Source organism: Castor canadensis, chromosome 2, assembly GCF_047511655.1.
Source record: "Castor canadensis chromosome 2, mCasCan1.hap1v2, whole genome shotgun sequence".
NCBI classification, from domain to species: Eukaryota; Metazoa; Chordata; class Mammalia; order Rodentia; family Castoridae; genus Castor; species Castor canadensis.
This window is the reverse complement of record NC_133387.1, coordinates 201867685-201895171: the sequence shown is the minus strand read 5'-3', so window position 1 is coordinate 201895171 and position 27487 is coordinate 201867685. Positions and strand designations below refer to the sequence as shown.

At 39.5% G+C, this 27487-nt stretch overlaps 2 protein-coding genes across 9 annotated transcripts in view; one reads left to right on the top strand and one right to left on the bottom strand.

Annotated features, from left to right (window-relative positions):
- Positions 1-1102: 1102 nt before the first annotated feature.
- Fam76b (family with sequence similarity 76 member B) lies at positions 1103-26535 on the bottom strand. 8 transcript variants are annotated; one of them, XM_074066870.1, is made up of 10 exons: positions 26090-26529; positions 25398-25462; positions 24398-24452; positions 23254-23409; positions 21258-21457; positions 18193-18240; positions 17924-18004; positions 17162-17297; positions 14658-14759; positions 1103-4888 (listed from the first exon to the last, which is right to left on the bottom strand). In XM_074066870.1, exons 1-10 carry the CDS (start codon positions 26174-26176, stop codon positions 4823-4825), a joined length of 996 nt encoding a protein of 331 aa, XP_073922971.1. In that variant the 5' UTR covers positions 26177-26529; the 3' UTR covers positions 1103-4822. The 8 variants fall into 8 exon arrangements, with proteins under 8 accessions (XP_073922971.1, XP_073922970.1, XP_020039753.1 ...); XM_074066869.1 differs by lacking the exon at positions 1103-4888 and adding an exon at positions 7115-9669 and having other exon boundaries at positions 17162-17294; positions 26090-26527; XM_020184164.2 differs by lacking the exon at positions 1103-4888 and adding an exon at positions 7115-9669 and having other exon boundaries at positions 26090-26524.
- A 606-nt stretch (positions 26536-27141) lies between these two features.
- The window catches only part of Cep57 (centrosomal protein 57), a 28396-nt gene continuing 28050 nt past the window's right edge, over positions 27142-27487 (top strand). The window contains exon 1 of the mRNA XM_020184165.2: positions 27142-27403. Within this exon, the coding sequence (XP_020039754.2) occupies positions 27359-27403 (45 nt within the window). The 5' untranslated portion in view covers positions 27142-27358. The remainder of the gene's footprint in view (positions 27404-27487) is intronic.

Genomic DNA, 27487 nt, shown 5'->3' with positions numbered 1-27487 from the left:
TTGTAAACCTTTGTGTCAGATTATCTATGTTTTGTATGTTAATACTTTACCTTGTTAATCTCATTAACAACTCTATAAATTACACAGATAAGGAAACTAAAACTCAGACATTAAGAAGTATTTCCTAAGACAGCTAGGTAGCAAAGGCAGTGTGTTAGACTTTTTGTCATGTGACAAAATACATGGCAGAAAATTTTGTTTTTAAAAAAATTTTGTCTCATCGTTTCAGTTTGTCTTGGCAGAAGGATATGGTAGAGCAGAGAGCTGTTCAACTCCTGGTAGCCAGGAAATGGGGATGGAAGAGTGGAGGTGGGGGCAGGCAATGTGCACAAGTTACAGTCCTCAAGGACATGCCCCCAGTGACCTGCTTCCTCAGGCTAGGGTCCTAAAGTTTCCAGAATCTTCCAAATTAGTGCCATCTGCTGGGGACCATGCTGTCAACAAAGAGCCTACAGAGGACATTTCATATTCAGAACACAATAGGCAGGCCTGGTTTTGAAACCAGATTTGACTCCAAAAGTAGTGATTAAAATATTAGGCCCTACTGCCTCACATGTATATGAAATAAGTAAAAATCATGGTTTTCAGTGCTGAGAATTAAACCCAGGGCCATGTGCCTGCCGTACCACCGAGCTACACCCTAGTTCCCTACTGTTGCTTTTAATGTAGAGATGGAGGGAGGGAGAGCAGAGGGCAGAAACAAGAACAAAAATTACACTGTACCCTACCCGCACCCATGACTCAGGGATGATATTGGGGAAAATGAACAAAACATGAATGTCTCCAGGAAGTACAATTGTGACTGGTGTTTTGTATTTCCCTTTCTTGTTTCGTCCTTTTGTTATTTTTTATTTTTCAGTAAGCATGTATTTATTAAGGTGGCTGTAATCTGGTGGGGTTGATGGTAGTTGTGGTGCTATTTTTATTATGAAAAACACTCAAACTTTCAGAAAAGCTGAAGAGTATAGTACAATGAGCCACCATGTACTGTACACATCAACCTCACCCAGTTAAAATAATAGCTCTCAACCAATCCTGTTTCATTTACATGCCAACTGACCTTCCCCATATTAGTCTGAAGCAAATACCAAACATCACACCATTAATTGTGAAAATTTTAGTAGGCATCACAAGGACTCTTACAAAATAAAGTTACAATACCATTATCACACCTCAAAAGATAACATTAATTCCTTAAAATCATTAAATAACCAGCATGCAAATTTCTAGTTGCATCGTACTTTTTTTTTTTTAAGTTGAGTTTTGCTTCGAGGTCCAAATCAGGTTCATGCATGGTGGCCAGAACACTTCCCAAGTGCCTGTTACTCTACTGGAATTCCTCCATTGCTTTTCCCCCTTGCAATTTTTGAGGAAACAATTGTGCCAGGTGTATCCTACTCATTCAATCTGGTCTACAGCACTGCTATTTCCTGTTAAGATGTATCCTTGTTGTGTTATTCAACCTGGTCTCCAGGGCTCCTATTTCCTGTTAATTTGGTAGATGCTTGATCTAAGATTTAACTCTTTTTGGCAAAATTACTTTACAGGTAGCAGTGTGACTCTCCACCAGAAATTGCTTGATGGAACCATGTGCCTCTTACGGATTTGAGCAGCTCTTATTGAACAAAGCTTATTTCCATTGGAAGGTGCAAAAGGATGAGACAGTAATTCCATCATTCCTTTTTAATTCCTTAAGTGCATTTTTTTTTTAAGAAGGTAATCCATTACTTGCCTAACCAGTGGTATATTTCCCATGGAAAAGTCAGAGAATATTCTATTTATCAGTTTTCAAAATAATGAGTGAGCTCCTAGCCATTCACAGCTGGTGACCAATTAGTGTTTTACTTTATGTGTGGTTTGCATGCCTTTTTATTACCATTTTGAAATCAGGCACATTCAATGTTTTAATTCACTGTTATTTTCTTTATTGTGTAAATTGTGCTATATCCAAATTGATTCACCTATCCTTTTGAAAGCATACTAAATAATCTTTGTTAGCTTTCTTGCTACCTGGCATGGCAAGATATTGCAGCTTCAACTCATACACTTTCTGCAGGACACATCCATTATTTCTTAAATAAAATTTATTCAGTTTATACTTATCATTCTAATTAAAAATAGGAATATACAGATATTACTTAAGTCTCCTTTCAAGTTAAGAATCCCAGTCCTAAGTAACAGTGGCATTACAGTATCATATTACCCACTGGGTGTACCCCACAATACTTTATTCCACACAACAATCCTGAATAATACCAATGCTGCCACCAACAATATGATTACTGTCAACAGTTTAAGGTGATTTTCTGCAGTTCTTTTTTCCCTTACTATATACTCTACTAGGGAGGTAAAAATGATTTAATTTTACATCACAACACTTCTCTTCTGTGGCTATAGCACCAACTGGGTACACATTTATGTACATACTTCACTTTTCTGGAGGTTTTTTTTTTTAACAATTTTGTAAAAGCATTTAAATGACTCCAAAGTCAAATCAATAAAGAAAGTGGATGTTCAAAGAAGTTCTAGAAAATTCAAACTTCTTGTATTTTATATCATAATAGAATAAAAGTAGAAATCAACAAGAAATTACAGAAAATATTAAAACACACAGAGACTGAACAATACACTTTTAAATGATCAGTGAGTGAGTCATTGAAGAAATATGAGGGGAAATCAAAAATTCATAAAATCTAATGAAAATGAAAACACATCTTACCAGAACCCTTAGAACACAGTAAGGGCAGTGCAAAGAGGAAAATATACAGCTTTGGGTTTCATCACTAAAAAAAAAAAATCAGAGGCCTTAAATAACCTAATGATGCATCTCAGGCTCTTAGAAAAACAAGAACATGACAAACCCAAAAGCAGAATATGGAAAGCAATAAATTATGATCACAGCAAAAATCAATGAAATGCAGACAAAAAGAACAGTATAAATGATCAATGAAGCAGAATTGGTTTTATGAAAACATAAACAAGATTGACAAACTCTTGGCCAAACAAACCAAAAGAAACAAGGAGAAGACCCTTACTAATAAAATTCGAGATAAGAAGGGGCTATATGCCCAATGGAATTCAGAGGATCACCAGGAAATATTTGAAAACTAATATTCCAATAAACTGGAAACTCTAGAAGAAATAGATAAACTTCTAGATGCATATGACCTACCAAAACTGAACCAAGAAGATATAAACCACTTAAACAGATCTATAAATAGAAATGAGATTGAAGCAGTAACAAAGAGTCTCCCAAAGAAAAGTCAAGGACGAGAGGGATTCATTGCTGGATTCTGTTAGGCTGCTAAAGAACTTGAATTTTTAGCCAGCATAATAAGACAAGAAAATGAAACAAAAGGTATACAAATAGGCAAAGAAGAAGCTGAATTATTCCTATTTGCAGAAGACATGATCCTATAATGAGAAAACCCTGAAGACGCCACCAAAAAACTCAGATCTGATAAACATTTTTGGCAAAGCAGGTACAAAATCAACATAGGAAAATCAGTTGCTTTTCTATACACTAAAACAAACAAGCTGAGAAAGAAATCAGAAAACAATCCCATTTGCAATGCCTACAAGAAATTAAAATACCTAAGAGTAAACTTAACCAAGGAGATGAAAGACCTCTACAATGAAAACTATAAAACTTTGAAGAAAGAAACTGAAGAGAACACTAGGAGATGGAAAGATATCCTATGCTAATGGATAGGCAAAATTAATGTTGTAAAAATTGGTACACTACCAAAAGCAATCTACAGATTCAGTGCAATCCTCATCAAAATCTCAATGTCATTCTTCACAGAAATAGAAAACTCAATCCTAAAATTTGTATGTAAACACAAAAGAACCCACAGAGCCAAAGCAAAACTGAGTAAAATGAACAAAGCTGACCGTATTACAATACCTGACTTTACTACAGAGCCATAGTAACAAAAACAGCATGGTACTGGCACAAAAACAGACACCTAGACCAATGGAGAATAGAAAACCCAGAAAAAAGAACAGAAGACCCCACACAACTATAGCCATCTGATTTTCAAAACAGGTGCCAAAAACATACATTGGGAAAACTGGATACCCAAATGTAGAAGACTGCAGCTAGACCCCTATCTCTGACCCTATACAAAAATCAATTCAAAATGGATGAAAGACCTTCATGTAAGACCTGAAGATCTGAAACCACTAGAGGAAAACATAGGGAAGACAGCTGAAGATACAGGCATATGCAATGAGTTTTTGAATAAGACTCTAGTAGTTCCAACCATAAGAGCAAGTACTGACAAACGGGGTTGTGTCAAATTAAGAAGTTTCTGTACATCAAAGGAAACAATTACCAGAATTGACAGCCTACAGAATGGGGGAAAATCTTTGTATTCATAAACAAGGGAATATTCAGAATATATAAAGAGCTCAAAAAATTAAACACCAAAAGAACAATCTAATTAGTAAATAGACAAATGAACTTCACAGTTCTAAGTACAAACAGCTAATTCCTTAGCCATAAAAGAAATACAAATCATCAAAACACAGATTCCATCTTACCCATCAGAATGCAATAATCAAGAAAACAGACAACAAATGCTGACAAGGATAGGAGTCGGGGAGGGAAGGAATCTTTATATAGTGTTGATTGAAATGTAAATTAGTACAGCCAAAACGGAAATGAATACGAAGTTCCATGAAAATTAAAACAAAACTACTTTATGACTTTGCTATTAACACTTGTAGGCATACATATGAAGCAATGTCCAGCATACAGTAGAGGTACCTGTACATTCATGTTTGCAGCAGCATCATTCACAATAGCCAAGCTGTGGAATCAGGCTAGGTGCCTCAGGATGGATAAACAAAACGTGGTACATATACACAATGGAGTATTATTCAGCTATAAAGAAAAATAAAGTTATGTTATTTGCAGGAAAATGGGTTGAACTGGAGATCATCATGTTGAGCGAAATAAGCCTGGCTCAGGACAAATATCGCATGTTTTCTCTCATGTGTGAAAAATAAACCCAAAAAATAACATGAATGTAAAAGGGGGCCCAGCATGTAGCATGTATAAAAATAGAATAAAACCCCTAAAATTATAGAAAAAGAAGGGAGGGAGAGATAGGTGACAAGACAGAATAACAGAGGGGTTAGGATGATCAAAGTGTATTGCATGCCTGAGTGGAAATATAACAAAACTCCTTTCTGTAATTCACGTATGCTATGAAAATTTGAATTAAAAAACCAGAAACCCCCTTTCTCCCCGTCCCTCTTTTAGTATCTATTTTTAAAAATTATGGCTAAACCTTCAATGTATAAAAAAAATTAAAAAGCATGTATTGTATATGTAGACCTACCCATCTTACAAAAAAATATACACTTTCCTCTGGCTTTTTTTTCCTCAATTACCAGGGGCATTAAGGAGCAGCAGCTGAGTTATTCTTACAACCAAAGTATCCATATTGTGTGGATATGCCACAGTTTTAATTGACTCCTTATCAATTTTGATTCTAATTTTACTGTTACAAAAAATTTTGCAATAGCTACGTGCATGTATTTTTAATTTTTGAAAGCATACCTTTGGGATAGACTCCTAGGAATTGAACTGGTAGGACAAAGTATAAGTGGATATGTAACCCTGCTTTAACAAAACCTACCTCTATTGGGATAATTTTGCTGTGACCATCCTTGATACTTGAGTGTCTGTTTCCAACTTGGGATTCTGTCAGCCTCTCGGTGAGAAGTGGCAACTTCACAAACCTTTAATTTTCACTTTTCTCATTTGATTAAGAACCATTTGTTTTACTTTTCCTACAAACTGTCTATTTACTTCTTTGGTCATTTCCTGTGGTTGGTGGTCTTTATCTTAAAAGCAAGTCTTAGATCTTTTGGGGAAAAATTCATTCTCTAATCCTCTAATGGTATTTCTCAGATTACAGTTTTCTTGAGAAGTGACTGGCATCACACATTTCAAGGACAGGGACAGCAGGTCTAAACATGAAAAAAATACAGCCTTTTAAAATTATCCAACACATTGTTAAGAACTGAAATTCTTCTCTGCCTAGAAGCTTATGACAACCGACTTGTTCTCAACTTCTTAGCTATGCCCGATATGGCTGTGTATATACCTCCTTTAAAAATGGTCACTTTGTGCAGCAAATCTGCCACCTACAAGACACTTAAGCCAAGCTATCTTGAACTGTTTTTGGAAGACAGAAGGACATTAAGGAAAGTCAACACCTAAGTCACTTATGCTTACCTGTTGTTTCCTCTGTAAAATCAAGACTTAGAGAAAATGATTCCTGGTTTCTGTCCTTATCTGCTCTTAGGTCACTTCCTCTTCACAAATCTGGTGGTCTCTACCCAAACTACATTTACAGTGGGGCTCCAGAAAACCTCTCCAAGTTCATGCCCAGTCCCTCCTACAATGTCTCCCTCTTGTTTTTCCTAAACCTATTCTTTCCCTACCTCATGCCTTTTCTTACAGCACTCATTCTCAAAGTGTGGAACTACATATATATCTTGGTTTGCTTTATTGTTGCTTTGAAAGCATAAATAAAAAGTTTACACACCCCTCCCTTTCCCCAGAAGAAACTATTGTACCAAAGCAGACTGAATGGGTAGGAAAATTATAATGTTTGGCCTGCACCTGTCGTCTTTTGTTTTAGGACTTCATGCTGAGAAAACAGGAAAAACAATGACGCTTACAGAAGTCTCCATAGTGGCCCCAAAGACGTCTAATTGACGCCGCTTTGAGTCTGAGACTATAGGAGCTTCAGGACTTTGCAGATGTGACTAAGGATAAGATGCAGAAGTCATCCCATTCATCCAGGTGGACCCAATGATGGTCCTTATTACAGGGAAGACAGGCAGACAGTAAGGCAAAAGAAAGATGATGGAAGCAGAGACTTAAAGATGCCACACTTATGGCTCTGAAGACACAAGAAGGGTCAGCAAAGTAACAGAATGCAAGGAACACCACTCCAGAAGTTGGATTCTCCCTTAGAACCTCCACAAGGACAGCCCTTGTTCTGGCCAGTTTTAGACTTTTGGCCTCCAAGACTGTTAAATAATTTTTTGTTGTTTTAAGCTACTAAGTGGTGCAACAGAAATAGGCAATGAATACAAAGCAACTGACAGGTTTTTATTGTGAAATATTGGATTTAGAAAAAGTACAAAATGTCAACAGTCAGATGTGTACAAGTACAGTATTTCAATGGTCTATACACAGGTCCACTGCAGAATGCATATGTAGACCAATACAATCTAAAAAGGACTATTAATACATAAATAACTTGAGCCAAAATGACCCTCACTGGGAAATGCTAATCAATTGCAGGAAACAGGCTAAAAGCACAAAACGGCACACATCCAATCTCCTTACAGGTCACGTTTACAGAGTATCGGCTCATTATGTCAATACACTACAGATCCAGTACTGGGACTCAATTACTATTTATACAGTTGTAAAGATTTACGTTATAAAATAAGGTCATGGAATAAAGATTGGGTACTTACTTAGGACTAAATACCATGAAGTCCCTAAAAGGGTTTTAACCTTGGAATTTACAAAGCTTAATTATTTAAACTGATTTTTCAATCTTACTGTTCACTAAAGGGGGAGAGGCAATTTTCTTTTGCAGCATCTCCAACAAGATACATGAACTATTGTATTTTATCTTAGAACCATAATGACCACTGTGGGTTGGCAAACAGGTATGAAACCAGAATACAAAACATTACAAATCTTAAAGAAAGATAATGACTATCTTATGAATTTAACAAATTCTGCAAACATTAAAATCCATGTTAAGGCATTTCTACCATGGTTGAGAGTAATAAATTTAAGATTAGTTGTCTGAAGATTTCATAAAAATAAGTTGGTACAATTTTTCCAAATCTGACTGATTCAATCTTACTATTACTTGAAAATCAACTAGATTATATGTTTCCAAATTGGACAGATTACCACTTGTTATAAACAACTATAGGAATAGTTTACTGAAACATGAATCATGTTAAAAAGAATGGTTATAATCACCATGTCTTTAAGAAAGCTGATGTTTGATGTGAAATTCATAATCCAATTTGTCTAAAACCAAAACCTTCAAAACTGATCAACTTAACTGTTTACTTGAAACAAATTGATCTCTGTCCATAAACTCCTAAGGTAAAGAACTCTTCCACTCTATACAATATATCTAACAATGACTGAGGCTTTACAGTTGAACTAAGTCTGCACTGACCTTAAGTAGGAGATCAACTTCCATTCCATCTGAAGAGCATTAGATGAGAATAGAACCAGTAACTTAACAAACTCTATCCCACTCTCTCTTAAGCTTTATAGACAATTGTAAAGACTCTGAGACAATTTACTTATAAATAGTGCCTGAATCTCACAGTAGATTCCAACTCACTCAAAGATAAGCAGATTAGATTATAAAAAGTCATTTCTTCCAAATTTGCATTAAATTTACAAATTAAGTATGGTATACATAAATATTAACTTAGATAACCAACATTATAGGGAAAGCAGATATATGAACCATTGTAGAAGCATACATTTTAAAGAAAATTTATATAAAAAATAAAGTAAAACATGTAACTCACAAAATATGAACATGAAGCCGTATAACAAAAAATAAATTTACTCTATCAGAAATGAGTCAAAATTAAATCTTTAGGCAGTATTTCAGCATAATTAAGTGAGTTCAATAACAGCCTCCCTTATTACACAGAAATAAGCACAAAATCACCTCAAGTCTCTATGCAGTATCAGTCAGTTCTTAATACGTAACCTCAAACTGTTACCAGCAACTTTGATTTCTTTTTGAAATAGGCTTTTGTACATATGCATTTATATACAAACATTTATTAAACATGATTTTAAAACAAACTATGTACAAAAGATCAGCATTCCTATAAATAAAAACATTAGGTGGAAAAGGCACTTGTAAGTAAAAATCTACAGTAGTTTTTACAAAACGAAACACCTTTTGCCTCGGATACTGTACAATAAACATTACTTTCTATGCCAATAATGAAAATGCTGGGTGCTAATGTTAATGAAGGAGCCTGTAAAAACATATACACAGATACTCTGAAGTCCTTTTAATAAAAGCACCGTGATTCTCTCCTGAATTCATGTTGATGCAAAGTAAAAATACAATTCCCCAAAACCAGTGTTCACCATTTTCCTTATTTAAAAGCTTTTTATTTCTAAATTGAAAACTATCTTCTGAAATTAGCATAGTGTTAAACAAAAACAAAAGCAAAAGCCCTGCTGCTCTGACTTATAGCCACGCCTCCCTATTATTGCAAGTTGCTTTATAAAGAGCACTGCTCACGCACTCCCTCACAACGGCTTAATACTATTGCTGGCAAAAAGTTGCTGGGTATCGTTAATTAAAAAGTTACTTCAAACCAGTTGAAGTTTTATTTGAATGTTTTCACAACTTAAAAAATGTTGTATATCAGTTACAAAAGTGAATAGTAAACACGCCAATTCATTTGGTGTGCAAAAATATTTTCCACCACACAGAACTCCCCCAATTTACACTGTGAGCACAAACCGGACACGGAACCTTTTCAAGGAGATGTTAGCAAGCTCCCGCTTTTGTCAAACTTTTTACCCTTTGACAGTGCTGCAACCTGTTTGAGTAGTTCTCTGTTTTTGGCCTGTGAGAGACAAAAATTCCAGATTTAAAAAGTTTGAATACCATTAAAAGTCATGCTGAAGAGTACTACTAACTTTAATACTGTTCTTTTCACTTATATAACAAAGTTCTCATTCATTTAAGGTAAAGTTAAGTAGAAGGAAAGAAAACTCTTCAGGCAAAGGTTTTCAGCCCTCTTGGCAAATGTGTTTGTTGTCCAAAGATAAAGGTCATCATAAAGACGGACAATGAAACAGATCCACTTAAAAGAAGGTTCAAATCGCCAAAACAGGAAAAATTCTGGTCCTTTAACACATGACATGAAAACTATTTTGTGTCTCCTAGCACCAGAGAAGGAATCAGTGTTTGTCTGGGAAGAATACTTCCCAGCAATCTCTAGGTCTTTCAGCTGACCTTTACTGTCTTGCAGAAACAGCAAGAGACTGTTATTGCAAAAATGACTTCATCACTTTGCCATAGGCCCTTTCTTACTGAAAAACAATTGGGCTGTCAAGTACCCACCAGAATTACCTTTCTGATCCTATTTGTGTTCATTTGCCATACAGACATTTTGGACTGGTTCTGGTGTGACCTATGTACTTTCATATCATCACTACTTTAATTTCATGAAAGTCTGAACATTTTTTCTTTGGGTGGTGGTATTGGGGTTTGAACTGAGGGCCTCATGCTTGCCAAGCAGGCACTCTGCCATTTGAGCTATGTTCCACTTTATTTTTGAGAGAGGGTCTCACATTTTTGCCCAGTCTGCCTGGACCACGACCCTCCTATTTCCGCTTCTTACATAGCTAAGATCAACGATGTGTGTCATCATGCCCAGCTGTGGGCTGTGATGATCTCAGTAAGTTTTGCCCATGCTGGCCAGGCAGTTTGAACCATGACCCTGCTGATCTCCATCTCCTAAGTAGCTGGGTTACAGGCGTGAGCTAAGTACCTGGGCTTTAAAGCCTAAATATTTTTTTCTTCTAAAGATTCAAAATTGAGTTGGATAATCCCAGAGCTTAGGAAGCTGAAGCAGGAGGACTGAGTCTCAGCTCAGCCTGAGCTAAACACTCAACTATAAGCATTACATATAAAAGAGGAGATTCTAGCCTGTTTTTAAAAAATGATGGTACTTGTCAGGACTATCTTTGTATGTTTAAAGAACCTGTTGTTCTACAATCCGCAGTGTCGCTCCACAGCATATGAAAACATTCTGACGGCCTTTGCTCGTCAGGATGAGCACATTACAACAGGCTTCTCAGTCCTCCAGGTATGGTGGAGGGTGTTTTATCTTAGTGATCTACATTCTACTTTTCATTTCAGCTATTGTGTGGCCAGATAATACTGTCTTCCCCGTGCATGCATGAAATAAAAACGCCTTCTGGGTTTGTACTTCCACACCTGACATTCTGTAATCACTCTTTCTAGCTAATACCCAGGACCTGTATCACACACTCTCAGTGCTGTCATGTGTGGAATCAAGTTACGTTCCCGGTGCCTATTCACAACTAAGACGGGAATGAATTTCAATTTCAAATCCAAGGACAAATCAAGGGAGTGCCTGGAAGGTACAGGACATCAGGCCTCCCACATACAACCCTTCAACTCACTACCTGGCTGACTGGTCCTAGCCAGTGTACTAGATTACAATTTCCCATTAATTCTTAGCTACGTATTACTTAATAGACCTAATGGATAAAAACAGCAAAGAAACAGACATTTCAAAGTACCAGTAATGAAGGGCATAAAAAGGCTGTATCTGGGGCCTGGCATGGTGGCACATGCCTCTAATCTCAGCAACACAGGAAGCAGAAATTGGGAGATTCTCGTGTGGGGCCATCCCTAAGCAAAAAGTTACTGAGACTCCCATCTGAGCAAATAAGCCAGGTATGGTGGTTCATACCTCTAAACCCAGCCATGCCAAAGGTGTGCTTAGGAGGATCATGGTGCGAGGCCAGCCCATAAAAACCACAAGACCATGTCTCAAAAACGACTAAGCACAAAGGGACCACACTTGCTTGGCAAGTATGAGATCCTGATTCAAACCCCAGCATTGCAAACCAAAACCAGCATATGTCTGCAAATCTGCCTCAGAGACCTTCACCAGACCTAAAAATTAATTTATATAAAAACAATTACAAGTTTATGTTGATTCACCAAAGGATAAAAAGGTGAATTTCCAAATTATCTCTTCTAAATCAAGAAATTAAAAAATCAATGAGCTTATCATTTTTATATTCTAAGTACAAAATCCAAGAACACAAAAATTAGGTCTTCAAAGCAGTTTTTTTTAGTAGCTAATTTTCAATTTTCCTTTATAATTTAGTCCCCTTATCACATCACTAATAAATGTGTTGGTAAATTATGTAAGAAAAAGCTTTTAAGAAAAAACAATCAGTTGTTAAATGGATACAAATTCAAGTGCTATTGTAATCTGAGAATATTAAATATCAAATTTTATAATGTGATATTTAAATACATGTTTTTATCCTAAAATACTTTAATTATGAACTGTAAAAGTCAGTGAAATTACTTAATAAATTTTAAGAACATTGAGAAATGCTGATCTAAAGGAAACACAGGCCCTGCCACTTACCTCCTAAGTAACCTGGAGTATGTACTCATGTGTAACACAGACACTCCACCACCCACGACAATGAGGGAAGGAGCAAACTGAGTACACTAGTCTCACAACAGGCACTCAATGGCACCTCCCTTTCTCTTAGCCACTTACTGCTAATTAACATGTCCATCTAGTATTCTGGGCATTTTACTGGGGTGGTGCTGAATGCTTCTTTTTAGGCTTGACAGTTTAAAACATTTTAAGGGCTACTAGACCAAGATAAGCTTTGTGTTACAGAATTCAGTTCTCTGTTACACTGAGGTAAAAAAATAGCCAGGCATGGAGGTTCATGCTATAACCCCAGCACTTGGAAGACTGAGACAGGAGGACTATGAGTTCCAGGTCAGCCTGGGCTACACAGGGAGACCCTGCCTCAAAAAAAAAAAAAAAAACCAAAAGAAAAGAAAACACCAAAAGAAGATAAACTACCTCTGTTTGGCTCACTTCAGTAAAGAATCTTCCTAGGAGAGTGGCAAGGGAGTGGGGTGAGATGCACTGAGCTGTGACTCACAATATGGGGAGTGGTTTGCGAACAAGGATGGACTAGCAACCTGAGTGGTAGAGGTGGCGAAGCCAGGGCAGAGGAGCTCAAGGTGTAGGTAAGGCCAAGGCAGGAGGCATAATTACAGCACCAAGCAGGGTAACCCATAACCCAGTTATTGTAAGGAGCAAACAAGCACACGTGAAGTCTGCGCATCAGCTAACATGGAGTCACATGGACTCAGCCCCCAGCAAAGAGGAAGGACAGGTCTAAGAATCAGGCTCATGTGCTGGTAACTGACTTCAAAACAAAATAAAAACCGCCCTTTTGAGCAGTGGGAAGCACCACACTAAATCCTAACCAAGTACTGCTCATAGTTCCTGTGATTGCTGCAGCGCTTTGATCACATGGCACAAGGTGAGAGATCATCAGGTAGAGACTACATTCCAGGTCATCAATCGGCACTGATAACTAAGTGCAAGAAGTCCCAGGCATGGGATGGGCAATCTCTGAGGACAGAGAGATGGGCATTCATGACCCACACTCCCAAATGAGCCGCCCAAGTGCCTCCTATGTCCAGGTCCTATGGAGGAGCCTCTTCAAAACCCTTCTGAATGAAGAACAGGTGAAAGACCAGGCCATCTCTACTCTATCTCAGCAGGTGCCTAATGCTACTCAATTTTAACTATTCGCAAAGGTAAACGAAGAATACAAAACCACAAATCAGGAGCAGCAAATACCCCTTGGTGTTATATTTAAAATAAGATGAACAAAAAGCAACCTATCAAACGGCAGTCTGAATTCCTTTCATTTAAAGCTGTACTCTCCCATCAAGTCTGAAGTCTGTATAACGACATCATCCATGCCTTTAAGACTTAAAAGTTCTTAACCTCAGGGGCTGAAAATGCAGCTTAGTGGTAGAGAACTTGCCAAGCAAGAGCGAGGGCCTGGGTTTGATCCCTAGTACCACAGGAACGCACGCACGCACACACACACACACACGAAAACCACTTCTTACACCTTACTCAGAATTTATGTATCAGAGACCATGTAATTACATTGGTGTGGCTTCATTTAATTACCAAACACAGGAAGAACAAGCTTTGGTGAGGGATGACCTGTGCCAGTGCAGGGTGCCTGCCTGCCACATGGAGACTCCAGCTTCACTTGCTGCTCTGTGCACGCACGCGGCAATGCTGGAGGCAGAGGCAGGCACAGCAGGCCGTTTAGTTCCTAGTGAAGCACAGCATCGGGCCATGTGCACCAGGCTGACTCGCACCATGTGCACACAGTGTACATCTCCTGCACCCTCAGTCTCTGAGAATTGGTTTCTATACCCATCTCTCTTCCTAGGATGTGGAGGAAGCACCAAGAATGACTACTTTTCACCTTCGTTTCATGAATGTGACATTTATATTTTTATAGCTCAGTGACCAATTGAACATATTCTAATGTCACCCTCTTCTAAAAATCCCACTTGGAGTTTAGGTAAAATTTTTAGAATTAATGTACTGAATTGCCTTTCAAGTTATTTCAAACAGGAACTTTTAACAGAATCAGAACTGAAAACTTAAAAGTCAAAACCAAAACTGAAGCCAGGCATGGTGGCCTGCCCATGAAATCCCAGCTACACAAAAGACATATGTAGGACTGCGGTCTGAAGCTGGCCCAGGCAAAAATTTGAGACCCTATCCAAAAAAATAATTAAAGCAAAAAAGGGCTGGGGGCATGGCTCACATGGTAGAGCACCTGCCTAGCAAGTGTGAGGCCAAGTTCAAACTTGAACAATGCAAAAGAAAGAAAATGCACCTACACAGGCAGAAAACAGGATTACAAATACCAATGTCAGTCAATGAATGCAATGGCCTGAGTTGAGCCCTCCAGCTTCATAAGTGATGCCATTTACCTGAAGTTGTTCCACGGTTTCTTTGTGAGCTTTTTCCATACTGTTCATCTTTGTTCTCAAATTTGACTCTTGGTACTGAAAGTCTGCCTTTAGTTCTGTTAACTAAGAGATTAAAAGAAAAAAGATATATACACACACATATATATCTGCCCACATACAAATCATTTTAAATATCCTTCAAAATAAACTCTCATTCATTACAAAAGTAGAAGATGTTAGCAGCAGTTTCCTGAATTTCACAACCTATGCAAAAGCTTGTTTGTGAGATGATGAGTTCTGCCTGCTTTGCCTCAATATAATTTTAGTGCTGGAATACCTGCAAATCCAGTGCCCACTTTGGCTTCACTGGTCAGTGTTCAACAGCTGGCACATCAACAGAAACACCTGGGAAAGCACTTCAACTAAAGTGCACTCCACAGTCACACAAAGTAAGGGTCTAAAATGGTGCCAGGTTGAAAGATAAAGTTTAAGTGTTATCAACCAAGAGCTGTGTTACTTTAATTTGCCAACAAAGTCTGGGATTATATGCACATTGCCACCACAGTACCATCTTTACTTAAGGAAAAAATGAGAACAGAGCACAACGACACAAATGACATGTCGGAAAAATGCTAAAATAATGGAAGGAAAGGAAAGGCAGTTTCTGTAAAATCTAGACAAACACAAGAGAAAAATTAGGGTTTTCAGGAAGCAAAAAAGACTACATGATAATTTTTTCATAAGTCCAGAAGGAAACAAGTCAGTTTATTACACTCATCTTTCCAAATAAAATCTCCTGTTCGTAAAATTCAAATTTTCTCTCTCGATATTCTATATGATGACTGAAATGCCAGTTCATACCAGATCCACCAAGATAATTATTTTATTCATCACATTGTGGGCTGCTCCCAGAAAATGAACTTCTGGAAGATAAAGACTGTCCTAATTATTTGACTTTATAGCCTCATGATTTGGTACAGTGTCTGGCTCCAGAAGTCACCAAATAACGCGACAAAATTCAGTAAAATAACTTCGTTCTCTTACATTTGTAAGAAAAGTTGCAAGGGTGCATTTCAGTTTTAGAACTGTTTTCTTACAACACTGCTAATTTTGGATTCCCTTAGTGTGTTCTGTTTTAAGAGGGACACTAAGAAAAGCAGAAAACTTTACCTAAGTGTACAGCTACAAAGAAGTTCCATTAGAGAAAGCCAAAAGAAATCTAAAGTCAGATTTCGGAATTATTGCTATTTTGCAATAAACTTCATATTTTACTCAACTTTTTTCATGGTTAATGTAAATATACTTGGCTTTGCGTAACAGAAGTGTATCCAAAATTTTGTGCACAGAATGTATTTCCATAAGTGCTTATTAATTTAAAAAATTCTGCAATAAAAAGAAAAAGATACCTATTTTTAGTTTGCATGTCAATGCTAATTTTCACATTCTGAATTTACTTAAATGTACAAGCATATTAAAACAAATTTATGTACACTAACCATCAAAGGGAGAGGCCCCACTGTCTGGGACAGTAAGACAAGCACAAAGTAGATTCTACCGCAGAGATGACAGACATCAGTAACAGTTCCTGTGAACTCTGCACACTCGAGGACTGTAGTAAATGCCTCACACACTCATGTAACTATGGTATAGATCCTCTTTACTTTTAAAATTAAAAAACTAAGGCCTGACAAATGAAACCATTCTGTTTACGGCCACACAGAAAAGTATTAGAACTGGAATTTGAAAGAGGTGCGGCTAAATGACTTCAAAACCCATCTCCTGCTACATCTATGCCTGCCCATATTCTGCTATGACGCTCTTCCAGCAGGAAAGAACCTTACTCTGTACTGCTGTCAGCATGCTCTCTTCACAACGTGTGATAGTCCTTCAGATCCAACTAGACCCTCAATCCCAGTGAGCATGCTGATGTCCTACAAGATGAGCATGGATACCAACTGCTGCTCACCACCTCACAGGAGGCCATGGTGTGATCATTCTCATTAAGTATGTGATCCTCAGCACAGATCTAAGACTGCATTAATTTCATAAACCATGAGAATCTATGCGACATTCCACTTACACCTCATCAGGAAGATTAGATCCAGCCTAAAATCACAGGCTTACTAAAAACCAATACTCACAAATTATTTTAGAATTAGCTCTTAGTAAATTCTATTTTGGGTGAATTCAGGACTTTGTGCTTACAAAGCAGGTGCTCTATTGCTTGAGCCACACCTTCTGTCCATTTTGCTCTGGTTATTTTGGAAATGGGAATCTATTTGCCTGGGCTGACCTTGGAACTGCAATCCTCCTGATCTCAGCCTCTCAAGTAGCTAGGATTACAGGCTTGAGCCACTGGTGCCCAGCTTGGATCATTTTTATTACTGAAAGGTCATCTTTACTGATCTGCATTCAATGGCGTAGGCTGTAATTTGAGCTTCTGCAGTTTGTCTTAGAAGAATCATGCACAACCACCAGAACCAAATCATAGAGTAGGAGTGAAGATGTGAATCTTACACACTTACCTTCTTATCTTTCTCTAAAATGGTCTGGTCCCTCTGCTGTAAGAGACGCTTAAGTGACATCACTTCTTCTTTCAGCTGACTGATAAGGACAAAATTGTCTGTTCCCCCACTATCTGCTGACTGATTTATAGAGCTACTAAAAAGAAAAAGGTAAAGCACAGTTAAGTCAAGTAGAAGGAAAATGAGCAGGTGTTCAAATTGCATAAATTAGACAATTCCACAAACATCCTTAAGGCTAATGCAAAAAAATATGTACCTGACAGAAATGGATGCAACTGGCAAATTACCTTACTAATGGCACACATTACATACACCTGCAGAAATATAATTCAGTATTAGCTTTGAGGGGGTCAATACTTCTAGTGTAAAGCAATAGGCAGCCAATTTGTACAGTAACATCAGCAAACTTGGCTAATGAACTAAAACAGTCACACTCAAAATAGTTTAAATCTAAAAACATACTCTAAGCAGGTCAATTTAAAAATATCACAATCGGATTTGTGTTTCTTTGAAGAACAATTAAAGAGAATGTTCTCTACTAAGATGTTTTCTTTCTCAAACCCCAAATTTATTTCCCAACTAAAGCAACTCAGTTCAGTGCCACTTTCTCATTGCCAAAATTAAGTTAAAGTCTTCTCAACTGACTATGTTCACTCTTCAGGATGACTCGGAAGTCAGTGTAGAAGACACCTGGTACTGCTCTTATTCTTTAACTGCTCAACTAAGGTGAGTTTTCACAACACTAAAGGAATTCATTTTTACCTATCTCCATTAGATGGCTTAGATTCCAATTTGGGCTTTTTCTTTGGAGTTTCATTCTGAATTGCTGCAGAGGATTTATGGCTGAAACCAAACATTAATAAGAATAATTAGAGCAAAAAGGGTAGAGGCACCAAATGGTAAGTTATTCTTCCCTTAAAATATTAACGAGCATCACTGACTTTTTCTGAAGCCTAAGTAGCAAAGCTAAAGAGACATCACATCTACAAGAGCACATTCAAGCGTTCTGGAAAACACATTAGCACACTGACCTCTGTTTCCATAGTCCCTGCTCTTGTTCTGGGCTTAGATTGCTGATTCTGAAAAATATATAAACAACATCTGATAACAGCATATACTGAGTAGATCTATATTTGATAGAATTCTTTCTCAATAGAATCAATTATATGTTATAAGTAAAACATAAATCCTTTTTTCAGAGAAGCACATCCCATCAAGTTTTCAAGCTACACTGATGTACTGGATAAGTCACTCTCTAATGGGATAAATTCTAATCACATGATGACTGGCCATCTTAAATTCTTTAACACAGGCAGGGACAGATTTTAATCAAACTCAACTAACTCTCCTCTCAAGGGCTGGGTTATGAGCACAACCACCACACAGGACTCTGTATCTGTAATGCCCAGGATCTCTATACTGTGCCAACCTTTCTTTCTGTTTCTTATAGAAAATCTGTCCTTTTAGAGTTAAGACTTTTTAAACTCTCCTAAATGGACACTCTTTCTGTCAAATAATTCAAGCTACTGATCAAAGGAAGAATTTCAATTTCTTTGATTCTTTCCTAGTTTGCCAAAGACTCCTCTCCAGTCTTCACATCTTTCTGTAGTCTGTCAGTACTCTAGAGAAATCATCTTGAAAATATGGGAAATCTCAAAGTTACAAATGATGTAACTTTTAGTTATAATACCATGATTTCATTTCCATTTTGCCATCATTTTCATAACCACTGTAAGACATTACAGGCTCTCCATTTCTTTTTCTTCACTAATCCCTAGCTTGTGCATTCAACATGCACACACCATCTCCTGTGACTGAGACACCACATATCCACATAACTTAAGAATGTAAAACTGTGCAGCCTATGTGACCTCGTGTGAGTTCCTTCATCTGTGAAATGGGCACTAATTCATATCCCACAGGAATGTGGACATTAAATGCATTATGTAGGAAAAGCAGTTAGTACAATGTTAGCAAATACAACATAAGTACATACTATATATTTGTGTCTATGTAAGAAATTTACTGTTAGCCATAGAAGCTTTTTAAACAAAAGTGGAAAAAAAAGAAAAAACAAGCTATGTTCTAAAGAACATGCTGTAAATAAATAAATGCCAAGCTGGGGAAACAGTAGCTGTAATTCTATTAACCTGAGTTACTGGTTGTGACAATGTATGGCAACTCTGTTAAGGAATTTTTTTGTGTCTTTTATAAATTTCATCACTCTATGAGCCTTAGCAAGCCCATAATGACACATCAATGAATAGCACTAAGCAGATCTTAAAGTGAGAATAAGCAGATCAGTAAAGATTCATCAGAAACACTTGGAATTCTCATCTTAGTTTTCTGAGGGTTGTTCATTCTTGGATGCAAACTGGCCTTAGTGCCAGGTCTGCCACAACTACCCCTTTCTCCCCACCAATCACTACCTATACAATATGTACATCTCAACTTAACACAGGACCCCATAAACCTGCTGCCTGTTCATAAAATTGTCTCCGGCCATCAAATACAAAATAGTACAATTGGCCCTCTGCATCCTACTGTATCTGAGGATTTAGACAACTGTTGACAGAAAAAGTAGCTAGGCCTACAAGAGCTGTGTTTGTACTGAAGAGTACAGACTGTTTTTCCTTGACCTTTAGTTTGTATTACATATTATAAGTAACCTGGAGGTGAGTTAAAGTACACAAAGATTGCGTAAGTCACATGCAAATACCATGTCATTCTCTATAAGGGATCCGAACATTTGGGACTGGTGTCATGGAGTTCTGAGACCTAGTCCCTTCAGAATACTCAGGAATGGCTATATTTTTATTTCTTAAGTGACCAGAAGGGGAAACAGATCAAAGTCGCTGTTGCCCGTATCTTTTAGAAACTTGTCATTTTTCCCAAAGATTAGATTACTGTGGTTTGTCCCTTCACAGCATGTTGAAATAAATTAGGGGAAGAGGCATTTTCGTGGAATGTTAGGAGCATGTCTGCACAGCCTTTATGGCATGTTGTCACTTTTCCATATTTCCTTTTGAAGGAAACAAAACCAAGGGAGACTTATGTTCCTGAGTCCCCTGGGTTCTGACATGATGATTACAGGATCTCTGCAGCACCTTCACACTGGAAGTCAGTGCACTGACCTCCTCCTGTAAGAGCTGCTGCAGTGCAGAACAAGTCTTAATGAGATACAGCTGTGACATGACTCGCTCCCACAGGTGAGCGCTTTAGCTCTTAGCATGTGAGACTATGCCTAAAGTAACTACCTGAGATCCTAAAGACTCACAGAACGATACATTCTCCTGGAAAGGGGGCATCTGTAAGTCCCTGTTTGTATCCGTGTGCTTGATTTTTCCATAAAAACTAGTTATGTTAAAAAAAAAAAAAAAAACTCCTTAGGCTACATAGAGTTAAGATATTGTCATTTCACTTTCTCCCTACCCAAGGCCACTGTGAGAATCAAGCAGTTGTATGTGAACAGCGTTCCTACACGTTTTTTAAAAGGCAGAAAGGTACATTAATTGAAAATGATTTCTCATATTTCAGGCACTTCCAGGACTAAGAATGCTCCTATGTGGATGAGGGCATGGCGAGCGTGGAGCTTAATTTTAGCATGCAAAGGCCTAGTTCCGCCCCAACCTCCCACAAGGAAAAAAAGATGCACTCTGTCATGGTCAAAAACAGTGTTATGATCTGTTCTCCAAAAGAACGAAATGTATACTTCCCAGTCACTGGATTAAATTTGCTCTCATTAAAACAAATTAATGACAACCCGAGGCAAACGTAATTTTTATATGCAAAACAATTACTTAAAGAAAACAAGAACACTGAGGATTTGCTTCATTGAAGCATTAATTGCCGTATTTGCATTCTGACTTCATTTGGTTATTTCAGATTAGTTCTCTAAGTGTCCTATCTTTGTTATGATAAACAGCTATAAATGGTTTCACTGTGGAACAGCCTTCGGTACTCAAGAAACTTACCCTGTGCAATAGAAACTAGACCAGCACCTCATCAATATTTCCAAGTAAATGCCAACACAAACATCAATACAGCGTGCAAATGCCAGGAAGAATTTTAGAAAATGTGATTTCAAAGTACTTACTTGTGATGGCTACTGCTGTGACGATGGTGGTGATGGTGGTGGTGGTGATGGTGTTTTGCATGATGCTGGTCTTTCTCAGTAAGAGATGAAGATGAGGAATTTGAATGTGAAGATCCCAAGCTCTTCCTCTGTTCTTTTGTCTTCTGTAAAACTCTCTTGTACGACAAAGTACAGAGCCAGCACAACAACTTTCCATCAACCTTTTAAGAAAATATTTGCACTCATAAATTGGCTATAAGGGAAACTGGTAACACAAATTATTCAACTTCTAGTTATATCTCACACACATGTGCAAAATTTTGTGAACGTGTACATTCACAGATTTTTGCAAAGTGAAAATAAAATTACACTTGGGCAAATGCTTGTTTGAAGGATGATACAGAGGCTTCCATTAGTCTTAAGGTATCTTTAATTTGGAGAGACATGTTACCTTTTTCCTTAGTCTTGGAAAGTATAAATTACTGATACACTTCCAAGAAATTTAGCCTGAATGCTTAAATCAATGTGAAATTACTAAAATTATGAACTCTTTCCCTCAACAGCAAATGCGGCATATTTACAGAAAAAAGGGAAGGAATGCTTAAATAACATACATAATTGATTCTCGTTCTCCTCAGATTTCGTACTTGCATATTTGTCTGTGTGCTGGAATCAATCTGAACCTGCAAAGTCTGTACTCACAGCACACTGATGGTCATACAAAACAGTGAGAACTTATGTCACCAGGCAGAACTCCTTCCTCGATAAAACACAACGAGGTAACACTTGGCTTCTTAGTTCTCTCACTATAATCACTTGTGCTTTTTCAATCTATTTGGGGCAGTTTTTCACATTTTTTTTTCTGCTTTCTGTTGGCAATTTTATGTTTAAAATGGTCCTAGAGAGCAGTGCTGAAGTGCTGTATAGCACTCCCAAGCTCAAGAAGTCTGTGATGTGCCTTACGGAAAAAATGGTATTACATAAGCTTTGTTCAGCACTGCTAGTGCTTACTGGGCATGAATTCAATTAAACTAACCAACATACATGAAATACGTGTCTTTAAACATAAACACAAGCCAAGGCTATGTACTGGTTAACTGAACAACATGTTACGACCACAGGCAAGAATCTGATCCCGCATCATCCGCTTAGGAGCAGTGGTTCAGCAGTCACTGTTTCTAGCACCTTTAGAGAACGTAAGTCCTGCACGTAAGTAGAATCAAGTGTGTGGAAGGGGAGGGAAATGTTGGGAAGAAGTCTCTTTCCAAAACTAGTTACACCTATAAAAATAAGACCACACAGAAGTGCTGGAGGGGACATGTCTTACAACTAAGGTACATACATTGTTGTGGGGGACCCGGGGACCCTCAAAGAGATAGTCATCCTCCAAAGCAACTCAAACTGACAGACAACAGGAGGCCTGTGTGAATGCTGATCAGCAGAGGAATGCCACATGCACACACATACTTATTAAGTCACTGTGGGTAGAGAAAAACAAACAATGGTTTCAAGAGGAGCCCATACCAGAAGGCAGAAAATGAACTGTAAAGTTTATGTGCCAATGTGCCACCAGGTTTTTTCTCTTTTTTCACACCAACAACTTCAAGTGACTAGCAAGAGAGCAAGTACATACAAGGACTTATCTAACAATTGCTAAGTCTCCCAGATCAAACGGGAGCCAACCGCTACTACAGAACTGCAATCACAGAACAGTTTTTATCTTTTACTTTTTTTTTTTTTTTTTTTGAGAAAGGGTCTCACTCCCTTGTCCAGGCTGGTCTCAAACCATCCTTCTGCCTTAGCCTCCTGAGTAGCTGGGACTACAGGCATAAGCCATCACATAACTTTTAAAGTACAGTAGTCACAATTAATCAACATGAGTGCTATACATGATGGAGGAAATTCACTATTTCTACACTTCTATCTGACTACTTGCTTTTAGGAACCCAGAAAACAGAACATGTCTCATCAGTGTGCCGGTTAATAGTTTCCAGAAGATGCCATAAGTAAAACACACCTTTCTTCTCCCCTCCTCCTTCCGATCAAAAGCACACTGCTGTTTGCACTGTTCACAGGTCTGAGGTGGTCCATACTTTTTTTCTGAATTTGTGCAGCGCTGACACTTGGTACCAATAAATGCTGCAATTATGTTACAGTACTGACAAGGCTTGGGCTGAAAAAGAGGTAACATTTTTTTAACTGAGATATTTAAAAATATAAACTTACTCAGTGTTAGATATATTTCTAGGACAAATGAATGAAATAGGAAAAACATGTTTCCTGTCAAGTATGTCACACTACCGTATTCAAAGATATTCATCATGTTTGCACTCATTCAGCTAATATTTATGGTCTAGAGTAATGAAGATCATTACTCTACTAGAAATTTAAATATGACCATGAGAAATATACTCACAACTTCATATTGTCATGAAATACAAAAACTGCTCACAACAAAGGTCTGGAAGAATGGAAATAAAGGTGTGCAAGGATAGAAGTCTCAACTCAGTTTGAAGAAATGAACTCCTACTGATTATCCTAACTGGCATAACTGCCATGTCATTTATTCATAAAACGTTTAACTTTTCATCATACACAGGTACGGCTGATAAATATATACTACAGGTGAGTTTTCAACTTACTGCTTGCTGGCGCAGCACATTCAATAAAAGTTATAATAATTTTGGATTCAAAACGCCCTTCAGGATAGGAAGAAGTGTTAAGGTCAACAGGATGACCAATTTTAAGTAATAATGATATATCAATAATGACTGCAATTCACATGTAAGACACCTATACTAGGATACTGTCACAAAGTGTGTGAATAAATATCTCACTAGCACTGCCATATAAAAATAGTTGTAAAGAGGGGAAAAAACACTTCATTATGCAAACGTTCTGGGTAAGTAAGTTCCCTGAATGAATCAGGAGTTTGCAGTATTTTTTTCTTTAAAGAACAGCTCCACAAATTTCACACTAAAATTCAGTACTGTACACTTAAAACACGCACTTAATTTGACTTGTCTTTGAATGTCGTGACTTTCCCATGAGACTATCATGAAATATTTTTATATTTTTAAATACATAAGAACATTACCGAGCTGTAAAAGGTTCATCTTTGTGAAAAATGATAACATGAAATAAAAACAAGACAAACTTACTGTCCCAAACTGCTTGACATTTTGAGCACACTTCTTACAAATTGTGTTAGTTTTGCTGAAAAGGAAATCATATACAGATAAGCATATTCGTGTACCTTTTTGCGTAAAATAAATGAATCAAAAATCTGTTGTAATAAAAATGTATTTTAATTTTGAACAAGTATTTTCTTAAAAATACAGATGTTAAGGATTTTTTAGGGTCATTTTACCTAAATTTACTTCTATTAGGACAAATGTTTTTATACCCTCTTACTGTGCTTTTTTGTTTTGTTTTTTGAAACAAGGTCTAGGCTAAGTAGCCCAGGCTGAAATCAAACTTGCAGTACTTCTGCTTGTGGAATGCTGAGATTATGGGCATGCCCCACCACACCCAGCTTATTGTGTATTTTTTTTCCTAAAAGGAACAAAACAAAAAATCCTAATGCCTCCTTTCTACTTCCAAAATCTCGACACTTGCGACTGTTAACACACAGCACTGCACATTAGTGGCCACCTGACCTTCCCCTTGGCCTTTCTCCATTTTCATATCCTCTTACTGAGGAAAACAATCATTCTTATAGGCCACATCCTTAAGTGTGCTCTCAAAGTGTTATTACCTGTCAAAAAGTTTTTGCTATTCTTTAGCTGCTAAAAGTGAGGAGGTTCTGCTCTTGGAAGGCAGGTAGTCACGCTATAGATCTCTCCCGGGGCCCATTAACATTTTACTTTTTATAGCTTAACGGTAATAGTTCACATTAATACTTCCACTAGCAAGGCTGCACATTTTCATGGATTAGTTTATTCCTTATTTCCTCGTTTAAAATGAGGTCTAGTTCTAAAATAACCACCGGGTTTTGTCTATGAGCTCTTGCCCACCATCTACGAAAAATGTGTAACTTAAAACTTCTGAAGGTAAACCATTTTAAAAATACCTTTGATGCAAATATGGGATTACACGCTCCAGGTATTTCATGCACATAACGGTTGCTTTTGACAATCAAAAGCTGTTAGGTATACAAACCTCTCTTGTTGGAATTCTGATCTGCAGTAAGTACATTTTACAATAGGATGTGCAATCCGACATTCCTGCAATGAGACAAGACGAGGGTCAGCATCCCTCTCAAAGACCCGAATCCTTCTGGTAGAAAAACTACTTCCCAACCCAGTCAAACCTCTGATGCGTGAATAAAACCTGGCCCCCAACGTGGGCGACTGGGAAACTCATCCCACCAGTGGTCAGTTTGGACATAATTCCTAGGGAAGGCACAGGTGTCTTTGTCTGCATTAGCTGTGGGGCTAGGGGATAAAGTAAGAGAGCTGTTCTGGCCGCTTCCAAGGGCCGGCTCAATGGGAAGCCACTCATTATTTTGCACCGTTGCTCACAGACAGCATCCGGCTTTAATGGGATGGGAGGAGCTCCAAATCAGAGCTTTCTGGTCCCCAGCCAGTCGCTCGGCTTTCCTGGACAGGGAAGGAGGATGCATCAGCGTGGCGGCTTCGGGTCCTAGCAAGAAAGTGCAAACGCCGTCCCCCGGTTCCTCGAGCAGGGGACCGGCGGAAGAGCCTGAGACGGGGTCCCATGGGGTCCCTGCGACACCGACAGGTGGCCGCCCCCCTCCCAGGTCTTCCCACCTGATGCCCAGCCCGGGGAAAGCCGGGTCCCCGGGGCCGGCGGACACCAACCCGCCGCCCGCCCGCCCGGCCCCCACGGACCTTGCAGAGCTGCTGGCCCTGGGAGAGCTCCTCGAACGGGTAGCGCTGCGTGCACTTGGTGCAGGCGTACAGGGCCGACGCCGCCATCCTGGCCTCGGCGTCCTCCTCCACCGCCGCCCGCTCCCGGGCGGGCCCTACGGGGAACTCGGGCGCTGTCGCCCGGGCCGCGGCTCCTCCTCCTCCTCCCCGGCCCTGCCCTGCCCTACCCTGCCCAGCGCCCACCAGGGCCTCGCGCCAGAGCCCCAGGCCCGGGGCCGCCACCGCCGTCTCCCTCCGCCTACACTTCCGCCCCCGTCCACCGGTGACGCCGTCCCAGCCGCTCCCGCTTAGGTTCCGACAGCGGCGGAGGGAGACGAAGCGGGCCTTTCGCCACGGTTTCGCTGCGCGACCGCGGATCCGCTTCCTTCTTGGCCGCGCTTCCCGCTTCCTGATTGGCTGCGAAGAACTGCACGTCACTCGGCCGCTCCGCCCAACCCCCGGCCCCCGTTACGCAGGCAGCGCCCACAAAGGGAGGGAGGCGCCGGCCAATAGCAGCCCGACGCTCTCGACGCGCGAAATCCGCTTCAAACCGGCCCCGCCCACAGGCTCCGGCCACGGTGACCACTCGCAACTTTGACGCCCCAAGCCAAAAGGGCAAAGGTTCACCAAGGGTCGCCGTGGGCTTCTGCTTTTTCCCGTGACTTCCACTGGACCAACACATTTAGTCCCTCCTGGTCCTATTCATTGGGCAGAAAGTCAGTACTTCACCTGGAGAGGCGTTCCCAAATCAAGCTCACGCTCTCCTGGGGGTTAAATTCCAGGGAATTGAGTGTTTGCGCGCCCCATTAGCTTTTATTTTGCCTCAGTCATTCGACTCAGTTGCACTGGCGAGAACAGGAGCCCTGGCCTACGACTCCCCTTTGCAGAATCCCGCACAGCCACCCGGTACCCCGCAGCTGTACCCGCCGGGGCCGCCCCGCTGCGCGCCGCCTTGTGACGTCACACGGGAAGAGGCGGGTTCTCTCCCGCCCAGGAGGACATGCGATCTTTTGATTGGCTGTTGGAGACGTCAGTTAGGACGTGTTGCCCTTGTCGCGTGCGCTCCAAGCGTGGGCGTCCCTGCGGGGATGTGTGGCAGGGATTTCTAGACCCGTCACCAGCAGGCCTGCCCCTTCCATCAGGGCGTCTGCAGAGGGTCGCCCCTGGTGGGCGGCTCTCGAATCTTGAAGGACAGCTCGAGAACCCAGACCGCCGCGGAGTCCCGGTGGCCCGCGCTGGGCCGGCGGGAAGATGGCGGCGGCGTCGGTCTCCGCGGCTTCTGATTCTCAGTTCTTGGTAAGAAGCAGGTGGCGTTCGAAGGGGTTCGAGGTGGGCGTCTCTTGGCGTTTCGGGCGGTCCTGAGTCCAGTGCTGGCGTTGT